The following is a 13,796-nucleotide window of genomic DNA, read 5'->3' as shown; positions in this document are numbered from 1 at the left end:
TCACTACAGTGCTTCAGATCACAATGTTCTGAACTGTAAAGTACAGTATTATTTTTTATTTAGTAGATGCCATGCACTTTTAGTCACGTCATATTATATGTGATCTGATACTGGATAAGATTTTTGCAAACTACTGAAACTTTGCTTTAAAATAACAAAATAACAAAGATTCTTGTATCAGCTTAGTGACCAACCAGTTTTATGTGGCATAAGCTGTCAATTACTTTAGCCCATTCCTTCAGCTGCATCTGACAAAGTGTGCTGCAGTTCATGAAAGCTGGCAATGAAACTAGCTAGCTTCTGCAGTGTGACAAGAATCTTTTGTTTTTGCTGCAACATGGCTGTCTCTCCTGTACTTTAAAAGTGCATGTACATCCACCTTAATTTATAGGCATTTAAAGAAATTCCTGTAAGCACTGCTATATTAGCTCAAGAATTTATTTTAAACATTGCAAAATGGAGTATTAGGGTATATGTGGATCTGTCCATCCTGAGCAGTGAATTGAGCTGTAATAAATAGCTTAAAAGAGTCTACATATATTACATTAGACCAGCTGAACCGAATTTTATATAAGCTTTATTCAAAAGCATCACATAGCAAGTAAACTTCAAAATTAAGTGTAGTTACAAATAGTTGTTTCTTATTTTTTTTTCCAGTCCCCTTTTGCTTTCTTTAACGACCACATGAAACTTGAGAAGCCATCTAAAGCTAAATCATTTAGTGGAGTTGGGCAGTTCCCAAGTGTCCAACAAGAAGGCCTGGTTTAGGCTGCGATGGCCACTGTCATTCCTGGTGATTTGTCAGAAGTAAGAGATACCCAGAAAGTCCCTTCAGGGAAACGTAAGCGTGCCGAATCCAAACCAAGAAAAAACTTTCCTTGCCAACTGTGTGACAAGGCCTTTAACAGTGTTGAGAAATTAAAGGTTCATTCATACTCTCACACAGGAGAGAGGCCCTACAAGTGCACACAACAAGACTGCACCAAGGCCTTTGTTTCTAAGTACAAATTACTAAGGTATTAAACTCTATTTACTTTTCAGATTATATTATCATTTGTTGGCCGTTTTAAGCTTTGTAAACGTTTATATCTGTGTACAATTCAGCTGATTTTCAAGGAGGAAATGTTAGTTAATTTAGATATCAGATTGTAGCATTATAAGCAATTCATAGCTTTATAAATGACTGTCTTGAGTTTTTTGTTTGTGTTTTCAAAGAGGAGAGTTTAAAATTTTTCATTTGTATAAACTTGTTGCAAAAAGTGTATGGACTGAGCATTTTGGCTATGGAAATAACAAAGTATTCACATTAATAAAATATTATTAAAGTAATTTTAAAATCATCCAACTAAACTATCAGTTGAAATGAAATGACTTGTAATGTGTGGTTGCTATATTTAGTATGATACATGTTGTAGTGATATGTTTCTTGCAAAATATATTGCAGTGAAAAAACTAGCTTAGTATTTAGCTGCCTTTAAAATGTACACATATAATTTTTGATCAAAATAATTACTTACAGAATATATCTGTGTTTAAAGGCATATGGCTACTCATTCTCCAGAGAAAACCCACAAGTGTAATTATTGTGAGAAAATGTTTCATCGAAAAGATCACCTAAAGAATCACCTACATACACATAATCCCAATAAAGAAGCTTTTAAGTGTGAAGAATGTGGAAAGAACTACAACACGAAGCTTGGGTTTAAGCGTCACCTGGCTTTGCATGCTGCAACAAGTGGTGATCTCACCTGTAAAGTATGTTTGCAGACATTTGAAAGCACAGGGGTGTTGCTGGAGCACCTAAAAACTCATGCAGGCAAATCATCAGGTGGAGTGAAGGAGAAAAAACACCAGTGTGAACATTGTGATCGTCGGTTTTACACCCGAAAGGATGTCCGAAGACACATGGTTGTACACACTGGAAGGAAGGACTTCCTCTGTCAGTATTGCGCACAGAGATTTGGCCGGAAGGATCATCTAACACGGCATATGAAGAAAAGTCACAACCAAGAACTTTTGAAGGTCAAAACAGAGCCAATGGATCTTCTAGACCCATTTACCTGCAATGTTTCTGTGCCTATAAAGGATGAGCTGCTTCCAGTGATGTCTTTATCTTCCAGTGAACTGACATCAAAGCCATTTACAAACACTTTACAATTAAATCTCTACAACACACAAATTCAGTCCATGCAGAGCTCAACATCTGCACACCAAATGGTTGCCACATCATTACCTTTAGGAATGCCTTGTCCAATAGATATGGAATCTGTCCACCCTTCTCACCAGCTTTCTCTAAAATATCCACTCAGTTCTACCTCATACACAGTTTCTATGGCTGATAAAGAGCAACCATTGAAAGGGGAAATTGAAAGTTACTTAATGGAACTGCAAAGTGGTATGCCTTCTTCATCCCATGATTCTCAAGCGTCTTCATCTAAATTAGGATTAGATCCTCCAGGAGGTCCACTAGATGATGTGTCTGGGGATGTTTCCCTGTCCAAAAGTTCTGTATCTATTAGTGAACCTCTAAATACCCCATCACTGGACTTTTCTCAATTATTCAATTTTATACCAGTAAATGGACCTCCATTTAATCCTTCTGTTTCTGTGGGAAATCTTGGAATGAGTTACACACAAGAGGAAGCACATTCATCAATGACTCAGCTTCCTCCACAGGCACAAGATCCACAAGACCCTGGTAATGGTATAGGTCTTGGGTCTTTGCATTCATTGTCAGCAGCTTTCACAAGTAGTCTAAACACAACCACAACTCTACCACGTTTTCATCAAGCGTTTCAGTAGGATGAAAAAAATGGCCTTGTGACAAGTTTATTTTTAGAAATGCCTTAGATGACTTTAAGGTAGTGCCTACTATGTCATTTGTAAATCTACTTTTGTACAGTACCAGTCTCATTAAGCCAGTATGAAATGCAAATTAACTTTTAAAATATTTTGAATGTGTTCATTCACAGTTGTTTACTTCAGTTTTTAAAATAGTGTATGTATTCTTACTGCCAATAGACCCACACTTTAAAAAAATAGAGAGAGAGAAATACAGTACTATTCCCAAAATATTACTGTTTCAAAGCATTAAGGCCTGATAATTCTGTTTGTTGGTGAAAATTTAGCTATTTCACTACCTGTAAGGAGAGCAAAAGAATATCATTATGTAATAGGTTCTTTAAATTTCTATCTTTTTTATAACAGGAGAATAATTTGTGGCTTCTTTATGAAAATTTGAACATTTTTTTTACATGAAGACTTCTTGGAAGTTCTGAACATCTTGCCACTTTTCCTTAAACAGTTTCACAGAAGTAAAGAGGAACAGCCCTATCATTTAAGTGCAATTACAAATTAGTAAAATCTGGCAATAAAATATGCCTAATTGGCATGATTTGAAAGAGACAAAATTAGAGCTGAACTTGAAAGAGAAATAATGTAATAAAAGTTCTGTTCAGCTATTAACCTGGAAGTGTGCGATTGTGATGGGAGATCATCCCTGCTCTTGACTCAGTAGCCAGACTCATTTGCATATTCAGTGCAGAGGTCTGCATAGGCAATTGTAAGCATGTAAACTTAACATGCTTAGTGTTTCTGTGATCGGGGTCCCTACCTTACTAGAGTTCCTGATCATGGAAACATTGTAAGCACATTCAGCTGAAGATGTTTACAAGCTACCTCTGCTGACTGTCATGATAGGTATGTGAAGATCTGTGTGACTTATGGATGGAATGAGGACATGAGAAGAAGACTTACTTGCCTCCCTATGTCCCCACAACATAGTTAGCTCCACATGATTTCAGTTGTCATGCATGACTAGGGCTATACCTTTTTCAACTATTATACATACACCTTTTGAAGCTCTTTGAAAAGTGGGGTCAGGTCCAGCTATAGATTTCGTGTGTGGTCAGTTTGATTAGTGTGCAGTCAAAAATGAATGTAAATTTGCAAAGACATTTTCCGTATTTTCATGTGAGTAGAAGATCTCTTGAATAGTAATTTGTGGTGTGTCATGTCACCCTAAGCAACAACTTAGGTGGTAATCACACTTACCACACCTTGGGTATTTGGCTAGTGATTTTATTCAATGCCAAGAATTAATAACAGGACTCCTAGGAGTGAAGTAAAAGCATATTGCTTATGCCACTTTTACCTAATATACATGGGTATTTAGGAGAAGTATCAACAAAATGGCTACTCATGGTGTATGTCCAGTTGCTGTTCCTTTTCAAGACATCTTATAGTCTCTGTCCCTGAAAACCAAAAGAGGGAGAAAGTGATCTGCATGCAAAATATGGTCTTGATATAACTCGGTAATCTTCTGTTCATTATTTTAAGGAAGAATTTAAGAACACATAATCTGCAGTAACTGTATGAATGAATACATGGGTTTAAGTGGTTAAAATAAATATACTTCACAGGAACAAAAGTTGCTCCCATTGAGGAGCTTTGGCTCCCAATATTTGTATCATTAGTTTCTACTTTTTTATTGTAGGAACAATATGCAGGTGTGATTTACTATTTTATACGGATGTATTTAAATTTTATTAATGAATGGTAACTTTTTATAAATGTTTGTTCCAAAGGCATTAAAATAAGGATGTATTAATAAGGAAAATACCTTTTCAAAATTCTGCAAGCTGCTCCAATATGTTATGAGAATACTTTCTCAAAGTAGACTTTAGCTCTGCTGCAAGATTGCTTCCTTTAGTTTCTATGAAACAGATTTTTAAAATATATCTACAGTGGAATGATTTGTTCAATATTGCTTTACAGCCTTTAAGCACCATCCTTTTAAGGGGAAACAAAAACAGATCAGGAGAAAATTGGAAACATTACCAATCTACTTTTATGATCCAAATAGCAATATGTAAATAGAAATTTCCTCCTTTTTTAGCAGAAAGGATAGAAATGCCTCATCTCTTCAAAGGAGTCGTATAATTTGCTTTTTAACAAATGTTGAATAGCTTCAACACATCACAGAAGCCACATTTGAGAGTCTGGTCTCCTTTGTCACTTATCCCTTACTTACTCAAAGCAGACACCATCAAAAATTGTTTTAAAAGCATTTCACTTGTTTCAGACATAAGCTGAACTAGTTATAACCTTTCAGATTTTATCAAAAGCTTACCACTACATTGCTTATGGTACCTGACAGGTACAAAGCATGTTACAACACAGTTATCTGTTTTCAGTGTTAGTTGCTGGTTAACATGATTTTTTTAAAAAAACTAGTTTTTCCAGTACTCCTTAATATAATAGAAGGCTCCATATTATTATGGCAGTTTCTTCAGGTTCTGAAATGAGATTAATTAGAAAGACAGGTGCATTTCAAATTAACCTCAGACAAGATATTGAACCTCATTCAGTTAGTACTTCAGTAGATAACTACACCTTGTGTGCACATCACTGAAGTAAGATGTATGGGTTAATGGAAGCAAAATGACAGTGTAGGCATTATTTACACATTAGTGCTTTCTGACTATCATTTAGGCAGAGACACAGTTGGGAACTTTAAAATGTCAATTTTAAAGTGTATTTTGTAGTTACCAGATTGATTCTTAAGAATGGAGTGTGGCGTGTGCTGGCTGATCATACACCACACTTACTGCAAGTTCTAAACTTCTGTTATGGATTTAAAAAATATTATATATATAATTTGCTTGTGTTTTATTAGTACTGAATTGTGGAATAGAGTGATTTATTCATTTGGCAGTAGAGGTTTTCAAAAACCATATACTGACTAAAACATGAGCCAGACCTGATTGCTTTATTAAGCTAATAATGAATGTTAAGAGTACATATTTTCAGGATCTTTTGCCTAGTGAGCTCTATATGTATTGTAGGCTGTTGTTGTGTGTGTGTTTTAAACTAAAGCGCGATCAACTTCTGTGTTACACATAATACAAGATATAGCACTTTCAAAAAGAAAACCTAAACCGTATAAAAGAGAATTTCTTATGCTTTCTATTATAAAATCTATTATAATTTTTCAAGTGCCATTAGATGACATATGTGGGCCTTTGATATAATGCTTTGGGTACAAAATGATAAACATTGTAACTTTTAACAGGTACAGCTTAAAGTGTTTTTATATCAATTTGCTATATTGCACAGAACCAGTGTGTCTTTTAATAAGGGTTTTACAGTAGATTCCTGGGTTCAATCTATGCCATCTTCTACTGCCATTTAATACCAGTCCAAAAACTGAATGGTCAAAAATAATTAAGTGTGTACTTAGATCTTACAAATGTCAGTCATATGTCCTCTAGTGCTAGTTAAGTCCCATACATTTCAGTGGGAAATACATGAGTGAAATTAGGCACAGGCATTCAACCTTACAGCTGAATCCTATATATGCTTACTTGGGTGATCCACTAAATTTGATGGAATTTACTTAGAAGTAAATGTGCTTAGGATTGCAACTTTCAGAATGTTTAATAAGCAGTACTCTGCAGTTACAATGTCCTGCCATAGCTATGCTGCTTCAGATTCAACATAGGGTTGATCCTGTGCCTGTATATAAAAAAGGATTAAGCTCTTAATTATTTGTCTCATACACTGGTTTAGCAGTTTAAAATGATGTGCCTCCTAGTACCCTGTTTCCCCTAAAATAAGATGTAGCCTGAAAATAAGTCCTAGTATGATTTTTCAGGATGCTCGTAATATAAGCCCTACTCCAAAAATAAGCCCTAGTTAAGTGAAACCCCACCATTGTGCAGCAACCAGAAGAAGATGACATGACTGTATTTGAATAAACAGAGATTCTTGTACATGAAAAAAAAAATCCCCTGAAAATAAGCCCTAATGCATTTTTGGAGCAAAAATTAATATAAGACCCTATCTTATTTTTGGGGAAACAGGGTACTAAAATCTATACATTATGCTTCATGAAGTACACCTTGTACAGGTCCAGCTGCTTATTTACAGCCTGTTAGTATGCAGTAATAGCCACCTACTTGACATTACAGAGGAAGACAATTTAAAATGATGTTGTGGTAATTAACAAGTGTGTTATAGTCCCTTAACCCTTACAAGGGTGGTAGTATGTTGAAAGGCCATGTCTTTTGATAAATATTTAACCCTAAAATTGACCCAGACCTATTGCTAACCGCATGCAATCATTTTACAGTATAAGCTTCAGTGGTACAGTTGAACCAGAATGAATGTTTATCTTCTCAGAAACACTCCTGCAAATATATTATAGTGGATCATGCTGCTAATATAACTTGGGATACAACTCCTCTCATGGTGCTACAGACCTCCCTGTCTCATTTAGACTGATGTATTTTTATCCATAGAGAAAGGCCTATACTAGATTTATAGATGTATGATATATTTTTATACTGTGACTTAATTTGTCATTAATGAATTTTGTACGCCACCATGTTTTCATATGCACTTGCAAAAGAAGATACTTGGACATGAAAATTTATACCCAAATAAACCCATTCTCAAAACTAGTAGATGAAAATGAAAGTGGGGCTTGAATATGATGTGAAGAACATGCATGTTCCTCAGTGCCCTTTCAAGTATTAACAAATGGGGAAAGAAGGATGACATCTGAACCTGACTTGGCTTGCTGAAATTATATTTTTAGATAGTAAGGAATGTTTTTGGTCTTGTGTGCAAAAATGTTTTAATGAAACAGAGTTTGAGTCAAAATAGAAAATGCATTCCAGACTGAATTTGTGTATTTCATTTAAAATTACTATCCTGTGATATGGGAAATTGTGTTGCTTATCATGTATATGTACTTTAAAATGTATTCACAAACTACTGTTGTATTTGTATAAAATATAGACAAAAGATTGCATATATATTTTTGTGTATAAGCTCTGTAAAATAGCTATCACATTGTGAAGCTGCAGCAGAAATTCATTTTAGACATTCATATCCAAAGAAACAGACTATTTATTGTCCACATACCCTGATAAAAATATAACTTGCTGCTATTAAACAATAGTGCTGCAGCTTCTTGTGGCCTACAGTGTTATATTTGCTGTACAAAAATATGTGAACTCCACAAAATATCAATAAAAACTACAGAATGGTTTTAGTTATGTACAAAATATGCCTGGAATTAAATATGGTGTGTATGTGTATGTGTGAATATGCAAAAGGCTACAGACTAGGTACCAGATACTAATACAGTATATATGAATACTTTTTCTGATATATGGGTAATAAATTGGCAACTATTTCAAGAAAAAGACTTAGTAAAATTAAAAGTTCCAAAATATTATTCATGCCGTCAGGTGTAAGGTATTGATTAAAATGATAAGTATGGTCTTCTGTATCAGTAACAGTTTTTTTAAAATATATACTTAGTACAGTGCTGAATGTAGCAATTGTCAGAGCCATGCCAAAGGTATTATTGTGAAGTTTTCATGAGTGTCAAAGTCATCCTTTCTTATAAGATAATATTGCCATGGAGCAATCAGAGTTTTTCTACAGGCCCTGTTCAGGAGACAAAACATGAGTACATTCATGACTAGAGATGGGGGGTTTCATATGCACAGGTGTCCCCCCCGCACTCACCTGTCCACTGCTGCCGTGGCTGCACACTCCCTTCCAATCACTCCATAGCTCGCAGTCGACTAGCCACTCCTGGCAGAAGGAGAGAAGATGAGCCTCCCTGCAAGGCTGACTAGTGGCTAGTCAGTCACAAGCTCTGGAGCGATTGTAAGGGAGCATGGAGCCACGACAGCAGCAGATGGATGAGTGGACTGTCTGGTCCCAGGGGGCTGGACCCTCATTATGTCCACTTGTGTGGGGGTATTCATGACATAGCAGGATGCTTTAGCACTACCCCTCCGTTCCCAAACTTGTCATCTTTTGGACATGAAGGGTGACCATTCTAAAAGGGAGGACCTCTTATATCCACGCAAGCTCTTTATATAGAGGTTCTAGTCACGAGGAGAGTTCCTGCAGGTAGAAGAGGCTTCTCCTCCTTCGTGCTCAATAGAGGTATTCTCTATTCATGTGTTTCTGAGTACCAAAGTGCATTTTAAGACCTGAATAGAGCTCATAGTTACAGTCTGATAGGACTGTTGTTTATTGACTGTAGCATGGAAACATATGGAACCAAAAACAACCTCATGTGGCAAATGCTGCATGTGGATATCTAAAAAAAATTGGTTGCCTCATGATTTTATATCCTGCCCATCTGGTAAATTCTACCGCCTAGAGGTAGAATTTACCAGATGGGCAGGATATAAATCAAATAAATAAATAAATAAATAAATTCTTGGTATCTCTGCTCTCCTTTGCATCCTGGTCACTTAATGAATTAGTGTAATGCTGTGGGGTATGAGACAGAATGAAAGAAGTGGTGAATCTTTTGTCACTGCATTGATACTTGGAGACGACGGGACAGAGCTGAAATCCAGGGAGCACAGAAGAGACACAAGAAGAATTCTGCTAGCCCAAAGCACAGACCTATCAGATGCAGCATTCTATTTGCACAGTGGCCAACCAGATGGGAAGCTCATTATCAGGACATTTTATGAAGTGGCAGTTTCCTATTCGTGTTTCCTGACTCCTGAACTAAAGAAGTATACTGCTAGTATTAGCATTTATATAATCAAACTTTCTGTAATATTTGTTGAATTTATATTATGCTTATTTTACCATGAGCTAAAGCAATGTCCATTGCTCTCCCCAACTCTGTTATCAAACCCTGCACTGTAGGTCTGTCAGAAAGCAAATGAGTAGCCCAAGAACACACAGTGACTTTCATGACCGGTAGCCATTGATGGCTTTACACTCCACAGACTTTTCAAGCCATCCCTGCTGGTGAACTTAACTACACCTTGTGGTACTGCATTTCACAAAAAATATTTCCATTTTTTCTATTCTGACTCTTAACACCAGTCAGCTGTAATGGATAAACCCAGTGTCTAATCTCATGACAGGTAAGAAATCACAAATTTTTCTCCCACCTTCAAAGTCTGGCATAAAGAGTTTGGAATCTTCCATTGACTAAATGTGATTTTTAAAAAATGGGAATTTGTTGGATGGAATGGGATAGAAGTGAACAATTGCCTTTAGACGTGGTTTTGCTATAGCTGTGCTGCATACTAGTGTGTGCCTCTGTGTATGATTCTTGCTATCCGAGCAAAAGGATGAAGTAGAAATGAACTTGTTTGAAAGGTTTCTTTTCAGACCCATTCTTTAAATAGGCCTCATTGATGCCAAACAAAAAAACAAGGTTGCCCCCTTGTGTAGACAGATTGTATTAGGATTTCGTTAATATTAAGTGCACATCAAGGAGACATCTAGTGAGTTATGCTAAATATAAAGCAACGTGTGGTGCTTATATGCTGCCCCATAGCACTTCAAGCACTTGCTGGGCGGTTTACAAGTTAATTATGCATTGCCCCCCTACACATTGCCCCCCCCAGCAAACTGAGTACTCATTTTACTGACCTCAAAAGGATAGAAGGCTGAGTCAACCTTGAGCCAGCTACCTGGGATTGAACCCTGGGTCGTGAGCACAGTTTTGGCTGCAGTACAGCAGTTTAACCATAATATATCATCTGTATGTTTTTCAGTAGGACTTTTGAATACCATACATTAGGTTATAATTTTTACAAAGTTTAGTAAAATTACACTGTTTTTCATGAAATGTATTAATTTTGATCTGGTCAATTTATCAACATACATAACCTATCCCAGAACTAGTTGAAAATCATTTGAGCCCATAAAAGTCAATCTCTACCCCGTCAGCTTCCACCAATTACTAGTTAATTAAAACTAATGATATTATCCTAACTATTTAATATAATAGCAAGATATTAATAGTCAGGAAACAAATATCTAGCCTCTCATTCTGATACATAACTGTATTTTTAAAATTATGGGATTTATCATGGCCATAATGATGTCTGAAAGATGACTTATAGAAATACAGTATCCATTGTGGTGTAGCGGATAAAGTAATGGATCAGGAGTCAAGAATCCTGGGTTCAAATTCCCATGCAACTATGTAAACTCATTGGGACTGTGGAACTGGTAAAATTCCTTAAATACCTCATGTACCTTGAGAGCCCTATTAGGTCATTGTAAGTTGGTTCCAACTTGATGGCACATAACAACAAAAAAAGAAAGAAAGAAAGAAAACCTCTGTATAAACAGAATTCCACAACATAGGTAATGTACCTTGCATGACCCTGTCTTCTATTACCAACAAAAAGAACTCTGAAGTGGGATGCAGACAAAGTCCTAGGATGATTGTGGCCAGCAGGCTCATATAATAGCTATTTTTCAAATATGGTATACAAACATTTCGCCCGGAGATAAGTAAGTGGCTTGTGTCAAATCAGATACTGAACTGCATCTCTCAGCATCTCTCACCATTGATTATGTTGGGCAGTCCCCATAAAAATAGCCGTCTAATATCTGAAGGTGAAGTGAAGACCAATATAGATTAAATAAAATGAATAATGAAACCCAAAAAGGAGACCCAAAACAATCCTGTTTATATTTTTGACACACACCTGTGCATATAATGTCTTTCAGTAATCTAATAACAGGGCATGCATAACAGTATCTGGAAAACACATTGTGTGGCAGCCAACCTGTGCAAAGGTATGCCTGGCCATACCCACTTGCTGTCCATCCAGGAGTAAATGGTGAACAAACTCAAGATCTAGAATATTCCTAAACTGTAAAGTTGATTTTTTCAAAGTGTTTATAATCCTGTCCAGAAAAGGCTGCACACTTAATTCCAGATTATTTGCCTTCCGACTAATAAGACTACTACCTCATTTAGCCTATTCGTAATCCATCACTACATCAAGAATCAATTTCCACTAGTATAGACGGAATGGTATCCAACATAATAGCTACTATTAAGAGTTGTGCCTATTTTCCCAGAATTCTCCCAAGAATTCACCAGTCAGACTTCTGGGAGGTGCGGCCCATGGCTCTATACTTACAGTCACCTTAATTTTGCTCACCAGAAGAAGGGTGTGGCCTATCTCTAAAGCAGTGTCCTCACCCCCGTCCTTCCAAACCTATCAAGTTAAACTGGAGTCACTAAAAAGCTGTGTCTGCAATTTTGACTAGGGAATACAGATAGTAGTTACCACTGATGGTGCTACCAGAAGTTGCTGGTAGGTTCAACAGACATGCTGCCTATATCTGGTTTCTAGCATAGATCATGGCAGTTTAGTCTTATGGGAGGATCCAAACTTTCTGTGTTCAATAGTAGAGACAGAACAATGTCAAAAATTGAACTATCTCTGTGAATTCTGACTAAACCTTTATTTTACCCATTAATATATGCTTCTAAGTGATATTTACAGAGCTCTGGTGTATTTCTACCCAACAACACCAAGTAAGTATTATTTATTTGCACTATGGTGGTCATCAGTTCTGTCAGAACACCTGCTGTGCCCTAACAATTAATACTAAAAGTTATTTTATGAAGTTTCTTTCTCAGATAATTGTGAAGTGAGAACATATTCTTATGATGGAAAAATATTGCCCTTTATGACATGAATCCTGCAAATTCATAAGTAATATAGCAAATTTTAAGAGGCAGTCTGCAAAGCCCTTGCAAAGGTAAGTATTCATTTTATGATTTTGCTTTTCTTGATAAGATTGTGAACTAGCTAATATGAATTAGCCTTTGAAAATCTGTTTCTACTCTACAGGGGCTAAATCCAAAGCAATTCTCACCGCATTATGGGTTTTTCAGCAACCTTTCCTGTAGCCTTGTCTGGTTGCAAACACATATGCTGGAAGGTTTCCCAGCCCTCTATAGCAGGTCACTTTTCTAGGGCATGGGGTGGTGAGGGGTAGGAGAATTGTCCTCTTTCTTGCCTGTCCCAGGAGAAGGAGTTTCCACAGTGCCACAACTGCAGTGAAGACAGTCAAAGGTACTTGGGCCCAGGGATTAGCCTGTAAGACAAGCAAGTAATTGCTTCTTGGAAAATTTATTCCAGAGCTATATATACAAGTATCTTTGGTTAAAACATGAAGAAAAAAGACAGTTCCAAAGTAAGGGCTACTTGGAAAAGGCAGAATGTAAAAGTTCTCATGGTACTTGGGAAATGCAATATAGCTGATTGCAGTAGAATCCTTATTCATTTGTTTCTGTTTACTATATTAGTAGTGCTGCTATTTTCTAGATTATGCCATGCCATAGATGCCATGGTAAAACAGCAGTTAATATATATTAAAATACATAGTTGGACTATCACGTTAATAGGATACAGATGGTTATGTTTGTTCTTTTCCTTCTGCAGGTGTCATCTCACTGATGGTTAAAATAAAAGGTATTTTGTCTTTCTTGTACATATTTATTCAGAACACCCATTCAGATAATGTGCTTTATACCAAGTTGTACATAGGATTCTGGTCTCAGTCTGAAATAATATATATCACTCTTAGTTTCAGCTAAAATGACTAAGAATGACTATGTGCTTCAAAATCTGTTGCTTAATTGCAAAACAGAAGTTCTGCATATACTGTATACCCACTTGATCCCTTCTTGATCTAAATGCCGTTTTAAAATTCTTCATTCATTCACTGCAGTCTATAAGGTAATCTTCCACAATTTAATAGATATGAAATAGAATCAACAATACATGCTACAGTGACACGTGCTTAGTGTCATTATTATTTATTTATTTATTTTATTTATTTATTCGGCTTCTATATTGCCCATCTGGCTACTAGGCCACTCTGGGCAGTTTACATGTTAGACAAATAAAACATACACTATACCAACAATGAACATAATAATAAAAATCAAAATAAAGATAAAACAACCAACAATTTAAATA

General features: G+C 36.2%; 1 protein-coding gene across 6 annotated transcripts in view; it reads left to right on the top strand.

Moving 5' to 3' along the window:
* The window catches only part of PLAG1 (PLAG1 zinc finger), a 36,587-nt gene extending 28,515 nt beyond the window's left edge, over positions 1-8,072 (top strand). For 3 of the 6 annotated variants that reach the window (XM_020812961.3, XM_020812963.3, XM_020812962.3), the window contains exons 3-4: positions 658-1,016; positions 1,539-8,072. In XM_020812961.3, coding sequence (XP_020668620.1) covers positions 775-1,016; positions 1,539-2,802 — 1,506 coding nt within the window. In that variant the 5' untranslated portion in view covers positions 658-774 and the 3' untranslated portion in view covers positions 2,803-8,072. Of the gene's footprint in view, positions 1-657; positions 1,369-1,538 lie in introns of those variants that run through there. The other 3 variants (XM_020812964.3, XM_020812965.3, XR_013545400.1) reach the window with 2 other exon arrangements.
* Positions 8,073-13,796: the final 5,724 nt, after the last annotated feature.

The sequence above is a fragment of the Pogona vitticeps genome, chromosome 4 (genome assembly GCF_051106095.1).
Source record: "Pogona vitticeps strain Pit_001003342236 chromosome 4, PviZW2.1, whole genome shotgun sequence".
NCBI classification, from domain to species: domain Eukaryota; kingdom Metazoa; phylum Chordata; class Lepidosauria; order Squamata; family Agamidae; genus Pogona; species Pogona vitticeps.
The sequence above is the reverse complement of the archived record's forward strand: the minus strand, read 5'-3'. Positions and strand labels throughout refer to the sequence as shown.